At 30.8% G+C, this 18,192-nt stretch overlaps 2 protein-coding genes and 2 pseudogenes across 4 annotated transcripts, besides 2 other annotated features; 3 read left to right on the top strand and 1 right to left on the bottom strand.

Annotated features, from left to right (window-relative positions):
• Positions 1 to 166: 166 nt before the first annotated feature.
• Positions 167 to 3,283, bottom strand: TVAGG3_0197130 (coiled-coil domain-containing protein 87 family; the record flags this gene model as incomplete). Its single annotated transcript, XM_001314356.1, has 1 exon — positions 1,463 to 3,265. The coding sequence occupies one exon, from the start codon at positions 3,263 to 3,265 to the stop codon at positions 1,463 to 1,465; it is 1,803 nt and encodes a 600-aa protein (XP_001314375.1).
• Positions 3,284 to 4,534: 1,251 nt separating this feature from the next.
• Positions 4,535 to 18,192: part of a mobile genetic element that runs on past the window's edge.
• Positions 4,747 to 5,041: a mobile genetic element.
• TVAGG3_0197110 (uncharacterized protein) lies at positions 6,294 to 7,160 on the top strand (the record flags this gene model as incomplete). The annotated part of the gene is made up of 1 exon (XM_051226212.1): positions 6,294 to 7,160. A coding segment is annotated over one exon (867 nt), but the record flags the coding sequence as incomplete, so codon positions are not given.
• TVAGG3_0197100 lies at positions 8,794 to 9,551 on the top strand (annotated as a pseudogene). Its single transcript has one exon. A coding segment is annotated over exon 1 (758 nt).
• On the top strand, positions 12,803 to 13,802 carry TVAGG3_0197090 (annotated as a pseudogene). The gene has a single exon. A coding segment is annotated over exon 1 (1,000 nt).

The following is an 18,192-nucleotide window of genomic DNA, read 5'->3' as shown; positions in this document are numbered from 1 at the left end:
TGCATCATCATTTATGATGACTCTTTGAAGTCAAGTTTATTAGTATTTTTGATACAATATTTAATCAATTTTCTATTACTGAAGGAAAAAATTAAAATATGGACTGCATCAAATAAAATCCTATCATAAAAAGAATCAGGTACTATATTTCAAAATTGAAAATCCGTATAAACATGATTTGAAAGTTATTTGTAATGTTTTTACACTTTACCATTTAAATTCAAAGTTATTTCATGCATAAAATCATGTAAAACTCTTAATACTGACCGAATTTGTTATCGAAATTCTGTCGATAATGTTTATTTTCATACTTTTTTTGTGATAAAATTAAATATTTGAACAATTAGAATATAATTGATTTTCCAAAAAAATCGCGAAATCCAGATTTTGAATTTCATTGCACTAGATTTTCTCATCAATTTTTACTAAAGATAAATTTTTTGGAATTTTACGATATTTAAAAACAAATCTAAATGCACAAACATATCATATATTAGTGAAAAATTTATATTTTTATGTTGAAATACATATTTTCTCATAATTGACCAATATTTTAAAATAAATTCCTCAAATATAAAGTTTGATCCCATAATTGCTTCAGTTTTCCCAATTATATGTCCATTGTATCACTAAATGATCACAAACAATACTCAAATTTTACAATAATTCATATGAAGTTAATCTTACAGGTCACTGCACAGATTCCATTATCAAAGATAATAGTCATGACAACTTAAGAATTAGAATTTATGCCATGTTAAGCATAATTGGCCTGCTTAATGAAACTTTTCAAAGATAAATTGCTACTCTTTTTTATTATTGACTTACTTAAGATAGCTAATGCACAAAATTGTCCACAAAATAACCAACTTATACTACCAGCATGAATTTGCTTTAAAACTATCTCATTTCCAGTTCAATTACCAAAATAAACATTCATCTTCCAATATTTTCAAGAGTTTCTTGCAACAATCATGACTACAACGCATTGGTTAGTCGATCGTACTTACAATATCTCGTTTTTATGCTTTTCTTCTCACGAAAATTTCATTAGAAAGAAATTATGTATGAACCTATTACATATAAAGCGCTAATGTGGGGCACGCCTCAACAAATGACATTTACAGAAATAAAATATTCTGTTTTCATTACTTTAAAATCCAATCGATATTGAACCTACGTTACTCTAATACATTCCAGTAGATATAGGAATGCTTCCGAAATTAAGTTAATTCGACAAAAATTTCGATAAATACAGATAGCTTTAAGACTTCGAAAAACTGAATGCACTTATGCACACTATTACCTCACATCTTTCGTTGATACATTTTATCGTTTTTTAATTTTCAATAATTTTTTTTATAAAATATTTGCTCAAAGAGTGAGAATTATTTCAGACAAAAACACCATAAGTAAAGATAGATAATATTTACAAACAAAGAATCTATAATATTAAATAATATTAAGCAATATGCTTTTCTTGTAGTAGATTTCGGATTTTAGCTTGATGTAGTTGTATCAACGATGCTGAGCTTTTCCTGTGAATGATTAATTCATCGCCGTAGTTTTCTCTTAACGTAGTTGCGACGTTTGTAAGCGCTTCTTCAGATCTCTGTATGTTCACGTGTAGTTCGTTGAGCTTTCTATCGTTAACTCCTGGAGCATATTCGAATCGAATAAAATCTCGAAGTTCTGTATAACATTTCGTATAGTGTTGGTATTCTTGAAGTGCTTTCTCCCATGTTGGAAGAGAATCTGTGAGTTTTGATGCTTCATCTGAAGAATTTGTGTATTTTACTAACATTTCTAATCTTTGCCTCATAGAAAAGCCCAATTGCTTCCATATATTCTGGAATATCTCTTCCGTAGATGTTCCAGCTTGATCGTTTTTGTTGAGCTCGTAATGAGATAATAACTCTTTTGCGCTTTCTGCTGAAGTTATCGCGTTACTTACATACTGTATAAAGTAAGGATCTGGTTTATGTTCCTCGTTGATCAATGGAACATTTAGTTTTTCCTTACTTTTATCGTCGATAGATTTCTTATCGTCAAGGTCAGTATTCCATGTATCGTTCATCATATTCGGCTGGTTATCCGGTTGTTCGGCTTGGGTGTTTCCAACTTTCAGAACATCCGGAATTAAATTTTCATTTGAATCAATTTCAGAGGGAGGAATTTCCAGATTGCCAATTACGTGCGACATTTCCTTTAGTTCATCAACAAAGACGCCATTTCTGAATTTGGCGATCGGATCCGTCATATGCCAGACATTGATAATTTTTGGCGGTTTTGTTTGCGGTTTAAGTATCACCTTTTTAGGTGTATTGATGCGGGAGACCGGTCTTGTGAGAACTCTAAGTGGTGTTTTCGGTAAAATTGGCGGTGGAAGGAAATCATCTCTCGGAGAAACGGGAACTGTTTGCGCTTTTTCTTTTGGTATTGGTTCGAAGAATTCGCTAAATGCGTTAAGTGTTTTCTTCAGTCCTCTATGAAAATCTTTCCTCGACTCGTCATTCAAACATAAATCAGTGTAGCGATACGAAGGAGGAAGAGCGCTTTCAGCGAAAGCAATACTACGCGTAATTTTCTCTTCAATGGCACCATCTTCTTCTGGAAAAGTTGGTACTTTCAAGCGACCAGGTCGAAGAGTTGATTTTTGAGGGGAAATAAATTCATTTACGACATCGCCGGTAAGCAAATCGTTGTCTATTTGATTCTCTTTGATCGACTTATCGATGAGCTCTTTGCGACATTTGTTTAATTCTTTAACAAAGTAATCGATTGCGACAGTTGAAGGTTTTTTTCTGGTATTGGCGACAATAAGACCGTCTTTCTTCATAATTTTTACGAGATTAATGACTTTTTCTTGAAATAATTTAATCATTTCACTCTTTTTCACGATATCTTTATATGGAAGAGAGTTAATTTCTTTCAGAATCTGTGTAACATGCGTCATATGATACCACCCTTCAACTGTTGGGTCATCAACTAGATGAGAAGGAAATTTAAATATATCATTAGCTTGTGACTGATTTTTCTTTTGCACTTCGATATATGCTTGCTTGTAGACAGATCCTGGTGTAGATCCAACAGGAATATCTGCAGGAAATCTTTTATCTCTTAATTTTAGGACGTATTTTCCTGCTTTTTCGATAGATTCTTCTAATGATGAAGGTTTTTGTATATCTGGAACAACAGGAAGATTATTTGAGCACCCATATTTCATTAATAATGTTTCTGTTGTTTCGTCATCAAGGTAATCCATCAATAAAAATCCTTGATGACAAAAACGAAATTTTGAAAAGTGACATCGCCCATGAAATTTTATCAAATATCTTGAATGAAATAGAATAAGAAGTAAGAAAATCTGATTAATGTTTTTAACGTACATCACATATAATTTTACGCTCACAAATCTTTAATGTATTTTTTTTGTAATAACAATTGTATAAAATATTTTTTAAAAAAACTTTAAGAAAATAAGGCTAACTTACAAAAACGAAAAATTCAGTGTAAATCTTTAATATTTGAGCCAATTTATTTTCTTTTTAAAAACAGACATCATTTTAACGAAGAATTGGATCAAATTTAGAACAATATCATTTAAATTTATTTTTTTTTATATCAGGAATCCGACAACTCATCATTTATTGCATAGAGTTATAAATTTATCTAGTCATAGATTTATATGTAATAATTCAATTAGCAATGAGTTAAATTTTCATCAATGAATAAAAATTCTACAACAAAACAATATTTTTGTATTGCTCCACTAGTATCAATCATTCTCATTGGATAGTAGACTTGAAACCTTTGTATTAATTGAGTGGAAACATAAGTAGTAGGATAGGGCGGGGTGTGTGACTTTTTTTGTAAACGTAAGAATTCATACAATATCGAGCGATTTTGTATCATTATTTTAACATATTAATTTTAAAATAATTTATTTTTTTATTCTTACATAAATGACCCAACAAGTAAAACCAGATAAAATAGATTATCGAATTTTAGAGGATGGTGTTCCTGTTTATATTCAAAGATTTAAAGGGAAGCAATATTATAGAATTGTTAATCCTGAATATCTTAAACATCAATTTAAAAAGGAAGACTGTGAATTATTAAACGCTAATGAATATGAAAATGCTAAATCAAAACTGAGATATAAATATATTGGAAGTGATGAAAGGTGTAAAGATAAAGATAAAGTTTATTCAGTTTCATATAATGAATGGAAAACCAATAAGATAAGAAAACATTTAGGAGATTATGGGAAATGTTCTGAATTCTTCAAATCTAGTATATACGAGAGAGTAAAAGAAATTAGAAATAATTATTTTCATGAATAAAAGATTCACTACCATAATGAAATACAATATCGAGCGATTTTGTATCATTTTTTTTAACATTAATTTTAAAAATTTATGAATAATTTATAAAAAGTTTTTATTCCTACAATTCCTATATTACCATTAATAAAAAGAATATATTTTTGCATAGATTCCAAATATGGTGTCAATTTTTTATTTAATATAAAATGTATGGAAAAAGAATAATATCTGATTTTGAACATTATTTGATTGATTTACTAATTGATCCACAAAGCTGTTGTAAAATTAATTTTGAATTTAAAATTAAAGGAACCGTAAATTTTATATTTATTTATCACTTAAAAGAATATGACCGATATCATAATTTGATATATGAAACTAATATAATATTTGAAGATAACAAACTTACAAGCTTCGAACATGAAAATGATATAATATTCGAAGATGAAAAAAAGAAAGAGATTGAAAAGCAATTCAATGAATGCCTTTTAAATACATATGCGCACATTATAAGACATAAAATGAAATTAATTCCTTATTAATCAAAATAATCTTATATAAAATCAAATAAAATTTTTATCTTTTATTTTATAATAAATGAGTATAACAACTAATTCATTGAAATCTTTAAAGTTCACTAATTCAGAATTAGAAAATATTTTAGAAAATTTTGGAGACGGTTCTTATCCAACATATATGCAGAATGTGAAAGAGTTTTCCAGATTGTTGAATGAATTTAAATATAACGGACCAATTACTAAAAAGGCTATAATGAGATATTTATATCCCAAAAAAGTTGAAAAACAGGAGAATATTCCTCTTTATGGTCCAGAGGACCTGGGCTCAGAGAGCCTTGAAACACCTCCTGAATATTTTGAAGAAAAAATTAAACAAGATGAATATTATAACGATGAGATTGAGAAATTGGAACAATTAAGAAATGAAATAGATGAAAAATTAAGAATTAAGAAATGCTGAAATGAAGTAGAGGTTTAATGAATATCCCAGCTTCAGAATCAGAAGTTCAAAAATCACATGAGGAAAGATATAAAAATTACTTTTTGGAATCTACTAAAAATTTATTAGATGGTGATATTGACGAAACACTTTCAGAAGAAGGCACAAAATTTATTCATAAACATAAGTTACAATTTATTGACGATGGAGATTATCCATGTATATTACTTTCACCTCCTCTTGATTCTGAAAAATTCAAAAAAGCACTGAAAAATACATATGCAACAAATACGATTAAGAAAGAAGACCATGATATTTACACAAATTATTATTTAAATAAATGTACAGGTGTTGATAAAGTTTTTGATTTGTTAGATAAAATATCAAAAGAAACAATTGGTACATATAAAATTTTATGCGATTGTGGTTTCATTGTTGAAGATACCGTTGATGTTTCATATGAAAGAACAGCTCCGAAGGAGGACGAAGTGGAAAGATCTATTCCATTCGTTATTAAGAACATAAAAGATATGAAAACTTATAAACATTATATTTATTCATTTATTTCAGAAAAAATGGAAGCAACACATAAATCATCTCGTCATCATTTCATAGCTATTCATACATTCCTTTTCAAAGTTGTGAAATTAAATAAGACAGGAATTAGATTTAATGTATCAGGGTACGCATTCTTGAGTAAATTAAAATGTATTCGTCACGTCGCAGATGATAAAAATTTATGTGTTCTTTTAATTCACTTTTGATCTGGACTTTAAAAAATAAACTTTATTTTATTTATTTTTTAATTTTTATTCTTACATAAATGAACAAAAACGGAACAGCTAAAATGAATGATAATCAAATTAGAGCAGAAGGTAGAAGGTTATTTAAACGCTTCTATAACATTCCTGATGGTGTTAATCCTAAAACTCGTAGAAGTTATTTAAATGAAGCCATAGATGCATATGAAGGTTTGACATTTCATCAGAAAGTGAGAGGTTAGCAAGAATGTTAAATGTTAATATTGATTTCTATTATTGTGATCCTCAACCAGAAGACGTAGACATAAATAAGGTAGACTTTCCATTAGTGGAATCAATAATGATAGATCCAGAATTTGAAACAGTAAATATTTTATTAACACAGAGTCCATGTGGAAAACTTCACGCTGACAGAATAACAGACGTTGAAGCACTCACAGGATATAAAGTTTGCCCCTTTTGCAAAGAAGAAGTATATTCTATCCGTGATGATCCAGAAAGGAAAAACCAAAGAAGATTTTTAAAACATTGTGAGAAATGTAAAGAAAATAATGGAAGATTAATTCAAGACGTTCAATTGCAAAACACACAACAACCATATGCACCACATATCACGAAACAGAAGATATATCAATGGCTATTAGCACATAATTTGCAGGAATATTATAAACCAACAAGATATTATATTACTTTTGACTTCGAAACATTAGAGACTAAAGAAGAACTTCTACTTTCTGAATGTGCAACTTTGAACGCTTACTTAAAACCATTTATGGTATCATCAACGGTTAAATTAAACGATAAAACATATACAAGGAATTTTTGCTTAACTTCGAGTGATTCGTTCATCTCTGATTGGATTGAATTTTTATTTTCAACCTGTTCATTAGTTGCTAAATCAAATATTGAACAATATGAAGAATTAATGAAGTCCCATACATTAAATGAGAAACAGAAGGAAGCAATGAAAGAGCTTTTAGATGAGGAATTCAATAAAGTGAATATCATTGGTTTTAATTCGGGAAAGTTTGATTTAAATTTAATTCTTCGTGATTTAAACACTGCAAAATGGAAAATAAAATCAATGCTGGGTTCATCTTCACAATTTAAGCAAATCATTGTAAAGAAAACAAACGTTCCATATGAATTGAGATTTATTGACATCAGAAATTATATAGCGGGTGGGACATTAGACCAATTCACTCAAGATTTCGGAAACAATAAATCACGTGTTAAATCCTTTTTCCCATATCAATTCATCACATGGGAAAATTACGAAGAAGAATTATATAAAAAGGAACCATTCACTCAAGATTCATTTTATTCAGCATTAACACAAGAAACAATATCCGATTCAGATTATCAAATATATCTCAATGATGCTAAAAATTTTGAGAATAGATTAGAATATTTTATTCATTATTGCAATAAAGACGTTGAAATTATGATTGACCCAATTGATAAAATTATTGAAGAAACATTTGTTTATAAAATTGACATGCTCCATAATCTTTCATTATCATCTAATGCATCAATGATTCGTTACGCGTTAGCATATAAGAACTTCAATCCTAACGAAACATATCCAGAAGAAGAAAATGTGGAATCAAGTTTTGAATTAACGAAAAAGTATTGGAAATATAAAATTGAATCATATAAGAAACAAGATGAAAAGGTGAAAAGAGATACCAAAAATAATGTTTCAATGGATGACTATCAATATTTTCACGATTTAATCCTTTCATCTAAATGTAAAATGTGTGGTAAAGCGTTTACATATGCAAATAAACCAACATTGGATAGAATTGATAATGAAAAACCACATACTAAAGAAAATTGTCAGTTAATGTGTTGTTATTGCAATGTCGTAAAATCAAATAAAGATGAAGATGTTCAACGTTTAAGAATCAATTTAAGAAATTATGCATTAAAAAATAATTTACCAATGACTTTAGATTCAGTGGAAGCGTATCACATCCTCCGTAATGGAATTACTGGTGGTCTATCAAATGTTCAACATCGTGTAATCTTAAAGGAATCACGCACATTAATAAACTTTCATATAGTCCAGAAACTAAAACAGTATCAAATGAGGACACTTCCAACATCATGACTCATTTCGTTGGTGTTGATTTCAATTCATTATATCCTTCATCATTTTCATCAAATCCTCATGATTTCATTCAATACACCGATCATAAATGTATATGCCGGGAAGATTGAATGGTTTATCATTTGTGATACAGCAACAAAGAAAGCAAAAGCTTTAGGAATTATTAGAAGAAAAATACTTTATTCGTGGCTGAAGTAAAGGGTCACATTGATGAAAAATACATTAATGATTACATAAACTTTTTACCGATAATAAGAAACTTAGATATTATCACAGATGAAAAAACAATTGGTGGTTTTATGTATAATTACATGAAATCAAACAATCTACCAGTTGACCAGAAACAGAGAAAATTAACTCAGTTAGCATCAACACACAACCAATATCAACCATTTTCTTCTTATTATCTTTGGTATCTAATAGACAGATTTCATTTTATCATTGATGATATTCAATCAATTTTAACATTTACGAAAAACACTTGTTTTAATGAATTTGCGAACAAATTTATGAACGAAAGACAAAAGGCTGAATTAGAAGGAAATAAAGGAAAAAGTTTATTTTGCAAATTTCACTTAATGGATCATATGGTTACGATGCAATGAATACACAAAATTACGCAAAGACTAAAATAATGAATGCACAGAAGGCACGCGTTGCATGTATGTCAAATAAGTTTAAAAACATAAGAGAAATAGGTGAGGATACATATCAAGTGATGCTTAAAGATAGATTTTATAGATGTGATACATGTTTACAAGAGGCATTCTTCACTTTAGATAACGCAAAATACTGGTATTTGGTTTTCATTTATGATTTTATGTATAAATGCATGGATGTTAATCGTTTTCATTTCATTGAAGGTGATACTGATTCATCATATTGGGCAATCGCTGGCGACCCAAATCTTCCGAACACTCAAGCATTTCAAGCAATTGTAACCGATAAAAATTTTATGATAAAAACATTTTCAAATTCGCATCTTTTGATTTCTTCTGTTTTGATGAGAAATTTAAACCTAAATTAAAGAATAAAGCTGAAGAAAAAGCACATGAGAAGAAGTTATTGGGTTTAGCAATTGAGAAACAAGGTGATAACATGGTTGCTTTATGCCCTAAGTGTTATACATCATTCAACGGAATGATTGGTGAAGACTCCTTCAAAAAGATTGCACAAAAAATGAAAGGTGTAAGTTTACGACAAAATAAGCAATTAACACCTAAAAATTATTTGGATATAATAAATGATAAAGTGATATTTGATGGTCAAAATATTAATTTACAACTTAAAAATGGGTCAATGACTCGCTTAACAATTGGTAAGACTGCATTAACAGGAGCACACACTAAGGCTGTATGTTGTGAAAATGGATGTTGTATGCCATTTATTTAAAACACTTATTTTATTTTTATATAAATGAATAGCGTAGATTTAAAAATTTAATTGATGATTTAGTATTTAATCAAAATTTTCTTACTTATTATGATTTAAAAGCATATCTCCAAAAATATAATAACAATATAACGGGTGATGATATGGAATATTATTATCCATATTATAAAAATGAAATTTTGAAATATCATAATAAAATAATTTCTGAAATTAAAGACAAAATTAAAAATAATGAATATTCAAAGGGAAAAACTAAATCACAACTTAAACAGTTGAAAGATTTCAAAAATAAAGTATTAACAGAAGAAGATATTGATGAATTATATAAATTATATAATCCTGAGCCACAAAAACCAAAGGAACAAAAACAAAAGGTGCAAAACACCCAGGTTCAGCTCATAAATGATGCACAAGCTTTAATTTATGATTCATTAGTTAAACCACATTCAGCCCGACTTTTAAATGAAGATCAACTTTTGGAATTCATCCTTCAACATAAACTCGAAGCGGGAAAGTATATCAAACCTTTATATACAGCATATTTAAAACAAATGAATAGAATACATCCAGAATTAATGAAGGGGAATGAAATCCAAAATCAAAGCAGATAAAATTAAACCACTTGCAACACCAAAACCTCCAACACAGTACCTCCTCCTCCTTCAGTTAATCCTTCATCATTCACTTTATTATATCCATTTCAAACATTAAAGAACAAAAAGATTTTAAAAAGGTTTCAAGATATTAAATAAACCAATTGACCCGAAAATTCAACCATTAAAGAAAAATTTAGTCGTCCATCATTTGCACCTTCACCTTATTCATACGAAATCGATCATCTGGAATATTCAAAAGGAAATATTACTTATTTATTTGCCATTAACATTAACACTAGATATTTATATTGCATTCCGGTGAAAGGGAAAACAGAACAGGAAACAAGAAGAGCTATTCAATACTTACTAGATCATGAAAGAGTAGATAATATCAGGGGTGATGGTGATAAAGGATTTCAGGCACCATGACTCATTATTTCCCACAAATTAATTTTTACTTCTCATCCTCTCCATATACGTTTCATAATAAAATAGTTGATGCGGTAATGAGAACTCTTAGAGATGCGTTAGGGGTTAACGGTCAGATATACTGGGATGGAAATCATGACTCCATCATACAGCAGTTAGTATATTATTACAATAATACATGGCATAGAACTATTAACATGAAACCAGTGGAAATGAAAAATGATATTTCAAAAGAATGGGAATATATTAGAAAGCAAATGGAAAGGTTGAATGATGTTAAACATGAACAAATTAATTCGGGGCTCATGAATTTTAAACAAGGGGATAAAGTTTTGATTCATCTCGATTATGGAAAAACTGATAAATCAATGACAAAAAGAAGACGAAGATTTGACACAATAGCTGAATTTGTTAGATATATTAACGGCAATGTATTAGTTGAAGTTGACAATAAATTAATAGAAATTCCGATTTATTTTATTACTCCATTATATTTAAATAATATTTAATTTTTTTATTTCGTAAGAAATGAGTGACAACAAAGCAGTCAAGAGTCCAGACGATGAATATAAAAAGAAACTAAACAGAATTAAATCAAAAATATGTTATTACAAAAAGAAGCCGCAATGTGGTGGGGTTGAAAACGATGAAGAAATAATCGAAAAATTAGAAACTTACCGTTCAATCCTTAAACTGAGTGAAGCAAAAATAAAAGAATTTAATAGAATAAATAAATTGATTGGAAGAGATGAATTTAATAAAGATGAATTTTTAAACTCAATCCAAATTTAATTTTTATTCCTCTTCGACAACATCTCTCTTTCCATCATTACTGCATAACCACATTTTCTCAGTTTAAGTGGTTTGTTATTTTTAGCAAGTTCTCGCATCATTTTTATCATTTCCTCCCTTGTTATGATTCGTGGTAAATTTTGAGCTTGTGGGGTATTCATTTATGATAAAAATAAAAATTTGATGTTATCGTTATTTTATCATTAATTATTTTTGAAGAACTGGAGGTGCTACCATGTTACCATGTGCTACCAGGTAAACTAACTTCTTTTAAAAAATGAGACAACATGACATTTAGACAACAACATAGGAGGAAGGCAGTTATGAATTATTTTTGAAGAACTGTAGGTGCTACCATGTTGTCATGTTGACGACATGACATTGTGTCAACAACACGAGAGGAAGGCAGTTATGAATTATTTTTGAAGAACTAGAGGTGCTACCATGTTACCAGGTGCTACCAGGTAAACTAACTTCTTTTAAAAAATGAGACAACATGACATTTAGACAACAACACAGGAGGAAGGCATTTATGAATTATTTTTGAAGAACTGTAGGTGCTACCATGTTGTCATGTTGACGACATGACATTGTGTCAACAACACGAGAGGAAGGCAGTTATGAATTATTTTTGAAGAACTGTAGGTGCTACCATGTTACCATGTGCTACCAGGTAAACTAACTTCTTTTAAAAAATGAGACAACATGACATTTAGACAACAACATAGGAGGAAGGCAGTTATGAATTATTTTTGAAGAACTGGAGGTGCTACCATGTTGTCATGTTGACGACATGACATTGTGTCAACAACACGAGAGGAAGGCAGTTATGAATTATTTTTGAAGAACTGTAGGTGCTACCATGTTACCATGTGCTACCAGGTAAACTAACTTCTTTTAAAAAATGAGACAACATGACATTTAGACAACAGTCCTGGAAATTTGATGCAGCCCAAAAATAAAGTTAGTTTTAAAATTATTTTTATTTTTTTATTCCTATATAAATGACAGCAACAAACAACAACATCGACTTTATCGTTTCTGATGAAAAAGTTATTGATTCATTAGTTGAAGAATTAGTTGTGGCAGAAACTAAAACCCTCAACGAAAGAATTGGTGAAAATAAGATTGATTTACATAACTACCTCAAACATGATGGAGGAAGAGGAAGGAAAACTGGTACAGCTTTATTAGCAAATAAAATTTCAAATTTAACGATTATAGATGTTGATATCAATAAATCGTACAATGATGAACTTAAAGAAACAGTTAGAAAAGATATTTTATCAAAACTTTCGGATAAAGATGTTATCGTTAAAACCGCTTCAGGAGGTCTTCACATTTATTGCAACACTAATTTCTTCTATTCAACCTCGAACAGAATGATTAAATGTTATTCCTGCAATGATTATGATATTGACATAATTGACTTCAATGGATGATTCAAAACGTTCTTTAGTGGTTATGGCTGATTCAAGAAGTTCGCAAGAATGCATCAGAACCAATCAATACTACTCATTCATTCGTGGAAGTTATGATTCAACATTAACCAGAACAGTGAATGATATATTAAATGATTTGAATATTAAGGTAAGAGTTGAACAAAGAATGAAGAAATAAAGAATATAATGAATGAAGACAAAGATGTAAACATTGACGATAAACTTGCCCAGAGCATAGTTGATGGCATCAGTGATTTTGAAGTACATAATGGCGTGGAAACATGAATTTAGAAAAAGAAGTTACATATTCACACTGTTTCAAAGCAATTAATTCGTTACCTAATCATTTAATTAATGAAGCATACGACAACGTTTATAACTTCTGCAGTTTAACAGAAAATGCAAAAAGTAATTTTGAAAAAGCACGTGATAGATATGCACATTTAATGACTTCTCCATTTGTTTTGGTGAAGATTCTAAAACTTTATCAAAAAGAATATTATGATGAATATGTTTTGCCTTTATTACGTAAGCCAAAAATAACATTTGATATAAAACTTGATGACTCTTTTTGATAACAGATATTAGACGCAAGGCTGAAAATCATCAGTATAAAAATAGTTCTGAAGTAATTGAGGATTTATCACATGTCATTCGTTTTGTAGATTGTGGAAACAAATACTTCATTCAGAAAGATTACAACATACACGACAAAATGAATCAAATATCATTCGTTCTTCAATCAAACATGAAAGAGTCACTCAAAATGATTAAATTATTTAAAGAAGAAGGTAAAACCATAACAGCATGGGACGTACTACTAAATCAATTGTCTTCATTAACCGTTAAGGGTGTTTGCTTTAAATCTGATTCCCCAGATTTTCTCAACGTTTCAAGGTTATAAATACAACGTTCTCGAAAAGCTGATTACTCAAAAATTGAGATGTTTATGAATTTTCATTAAAGAAGCCATTTGTGATAATAACGATGAAGTGTATAAATACCTTCTCGGCTGGATTGCATCAATGATTCAACATCCTGGAATCAAGAATGAAACAGCAATTATTTTGAAAGGACTTCAGGGAACAGGTAAAAACAGATTTACAGACATTATTTCTGAACTTCTCGCTGGTTATTCATGCAAAAAACATTACTGAAATAAGTGAGCTAACGGTAATTTCAATTCAGTTGTTGAAAATAAAATGTTTCTTGTACTTAATGAACTCAAGAATGTAGGTGAAGACAGACTTGCAAACTTCAACGCTTTGAAATCAATTATAACGGATAATGAGATTAGAATTAATGAAAAGAATCAACAGAAGAACTGCTCAGAATGTTGCCAATTTCATTTTCGTAACTAATAACGTTTACCCTGTCAAAATTGAAGTTGGAGACAGAAGATATGCAGTTTTAAGGTTAATGGTAAATTTAAGGGTCAATTTGATTACTTCAAGAATTTAATGGATTCATGCACAAAGGAATTTTATGATAATTACTGACGTATTTTATCAATTACGACCTTTCATCATTTAATGTACGAATCATACCGATGACTGAAGCCAAACAAGATTTAATTGAATTATCAACAAATCCTTTAGATGTATGGATAAATAACATTATGATGAATTGTGTGTAGGTATGACGTGTGATAATGCTCTATTCTGCAAACCATCAGACATTGAAAGACAAGAATTTCCAAATGAGTATTAAGGATAAATGTGATAGGAAACATAGAAGAATAGACGGTAAACAAACATTGGTGTTATTTTGAAAGAAGAAATGAAAGGATTATATAAACAGGTTGAACTAAACGATAATGAGGATTCATTTACTGACGATGAAATACCTGTAAATGAAGCTTTATAAAGTATGATTTGAATTTATTTTTGCCTTCCTCCGTGTTTGTCTAAATGTCATGTTGTCTCATTTTTTAAAAAGAAGTTAGTTACCTGTAGCACATGTAACATGGTAGCACCTACAGTTCTTCAAAAATAATCATAACTGCCTTCCTCTCGTGTTGTTGACACAATGTCATGTCGTCACATGACAACATGGTAGCACCTACAGTTCTTCAAAAATAATTCATAAATGCCTTCCTCCTGTGTTGTTGTCTAAATGTCATGTTGTCTCATTTTTTAAAAGAAGTTAGTTTACCTGGTAGCACATGGTAACATGGTAGCACCTACAGTTCTTCAAAAATAATTCATAACTGCCTTCCTCTCGTGTTGTTGACACAATGTCATGTCGTCAACATGACAACATGGTAGCACCTACAGTTCTTCAAAAATAATTCATAAATGCCTTCCTCCTGTGTTGTTGTCTAAATGTCATGTTGTCTCATTTTTTAAAAGAAGTTAGTTTACCTGGTAGCACATGGTAACATGGTAGCACCTACAGTTCTTCAAAAATAATTCATAACTGCCTTCCTCTCGTGTTGTTGACACAATGTCATGTCGTCAACATGACAACATGGTAGCACCTACAGTTCTTCAAAAATAATTCATAAATGCCTTCCTCCTGTGTTGTTGTCTAAATGTCATGTTGTCTCATTTTTTAAAAGAAGTTAGTTTACCTGTAGCACATGGTAACATGGTAGCACCTACAGTTCTTCAAAAATAATTCATAACTGCCTTCCTCTCGTGTTGTTGACACAATGTCATGTCGTCAACATGACAACATGGTAGCACCTACAGTTCTTCAAAAATAATTCATAAATGCCTTCCTCCTGTGTTGTTGTCTAAATGTCATGTTGTCTCATTTTTTAAAAGAAGTTAGTTTACCTGGTAGCACATGGTAACATGGTAGCACCTACAGTTCTTCAAAAATAATTCATAACTGCCTTCCTCTCGTGTTGTTGACACAATGTCATGTCGTCAACATGACAACATGGTAGCACCTACAGTTCTTCAAAAATAATTCATAAATGCCTTCCTCCTGTGTTGTTGTCTAAATGTCATGTTGTCTCATTTTTTAAAAGAAGTTAGTTTACCTGGTAGCACATGGTAACATGGTAGCACCTACAGTTCTTCAAAAATAATTCATAACTGCCTTCCTCTCGTGTTGTTGACACAATGTCATGTCGTCAACATGACAACATGGTAGCACCTACAGTTCTTCAAAAATAATTCATAAATGCCTTCCTCCTGTGTTGTTGTCTAAATGTCATGTTGTCTCATTTTTTAAAAGAAGTTAGTTTACCTGGTAGCACATGGTAACATGGTAGCACCTACAGTTCTTCAAAAATAATTCATAACTGCCTTCCTCTCGTGTTGTTGACACAATGTCATGTCGTCAACATGACAACATGGTAGCACCTACAGTTCTTCAAAAATAATTCATAAATGCCTTCCTCCTGTGTTGTTGTCTAAATGTCATGTTGTCTCATTTTTTAAAAGAAGTTAGTTTACCTGGTAGCACATGGTAACATGGTAGCACCTACAGTTCTTCAAAAATAATTCATAACTGCCTTCCTCTCGTGTTGTTGACACAATGTCATGTCGTCAACATGACAACATGGTAGCACCTACAGTTCTTCAAAAATAATTCATAAATGCCTTCCTCCTGTGTTGTTGTCTAAATGTCATGTTGTCTCATTTTTTAAAAGAAGTTAGTTTACCTGGTAGCACATGGTAACATGGTAGCACCTACAGTTCTTCAAAAATAATTCATAACTGCCTTCCTCTCGTGTTGTTGACACAATGTCATGTCGTCAACATGACAACATGGTAGCACCTACAGTTCTTCAAAAATAATTCATAAATGCCTTCCTCCTGTGTTGTTGTCTAAATGTCATGTTGTCTCATTTTTTAAAAGAAGTTAGTTTACCTGGTAGCACATGGTAACATGGTAGCACCTACAGTTCTTCAAAAATAATTCATAACTGCCTTCCTCTCGTGTTGTTGACACAATGTCATGTCGTCAACATGACAACATGGTAGCACCTACAGTTCTTCAAAAATAATTCATAAATGCCTTCCTCCTGTGTTGTTGTCTAAATGTCATGTTGTCTCATTTTTTAAAAGAAGTTAGTTTACCTGGTAGCACATGGTAACATGGTAGCACCTACAGTTCTTCAAAAATAATTCATAACTGCCTTCCTCTCGTGTTGTTGACACAATGTCATGTCGTCAACATGACAACATGGTAGCACCTACAGTTCTTCAAAAATAATTCATAAATGCCTTCCTCCTGTGTTGTTGTCTAAATGTCATGTTGTCTCATTTTTTAAAAGAAGTTAGTTTACCTGGTAGCACATGGTAACATGGTAGCACCTACAGTTCTTCAAAAATAATTCATAACTGCCTTCCTCTCGTGTTGTTGACACAATGTCATGTCGTCAACATGACAACATGGTAGCACCTACAGTTCTTCAAAAATAATTCATAAATGCCTTCCTCCTGTGTTGTTGTCTAAATGTCATGTTGTCTCATTTTTTAAAAGAAGTTAGTTTACCTGGTAGCACATGGTAACATGGTAGCACCTACAGTTCTTCAAAAATAATTCATAACTGCCTTCCTCTCGTGTTGTTGACACAATGTCATGTCGTCAACATGACAACATGGTAGCACCTACAGTTCTTCAAAAATAATTCATAAATGCCTTCCTCCTGTGTTGTTGTCTAAATGTCATGTTGTCTCATTTTTTAAAAGAAGTTAGTTTACCTGGTAGCACATGGTAACATGGTAGCACCTACAGTTCTTCAAAAATAATTCATAACTGCCTTCCTCTCGTGTTGTTGACACAATGTCATGTCGTCAACATGACAACATGGTAGCACCTACAGTTCTTCAAAAATAATTCATAAATGCCTTCCTCCTGTGTTGTTGTCTAAATGTCATGTTGTCTCATTTTTTAAAAGAAGTTAGTTTACCTGGTAGCACATGGTAACATGGTAGCACCTACAGTTCTTCAAAAATAATTCATAACTGCCTTCCTCTCGTGTTGTTGACACAATGTCATGTCGTCAACATGACAACATGGTAGCACCTACAGTTCTTCAAAAATAATTCATAAATGCCTTCCTCCTGTGTTGTTGTCTAAATGTCATGTTGTCTCATTTTTTAAAAGAAGTTAGTTTACCTGGTAGCACATGGTAACATGGTAGCACCTACAGTTCTTCAAAAATAATTCATAACTGCCTTCCTCTCGTGTTGTTGACACAATGTCATGTCGTCAACATGACAACATGGTAGCACCTACAGTTCTTCAAAAATAATTCATAAATGCCTTCCTCCTGTGTTGTTGTCTAAATGTCATGTTGTCTCATTTTTTAAAAGAAGTTAGTTTACCTGGTAGCACATGGTAACATGGTAGCACCTACAGTTCTTCAAAAATAATTCATAACTGCCTTCCTCTCGTGTTGTTGACACAATGTCATGTCGT

This window comes from Trichomonas vaginalis, chromosome IV (genome assembly GCF_026262505.1).
Source record: "Trichomonas vaginalis G3 chromosome IV, whole genome shotgun sequence".
Taxonomy (NCBI): domain Eukaryota; phylum Parabasalia; order Trichomonadida; family Trichomonadidae; genus Trichomonas; species Trichomonas vaginalis.
The sequence above is the reverse complement of the archived record's forward strand: the minus strand, read 5'-3'. Positions and strand labels throughout refer to the sequence as shown.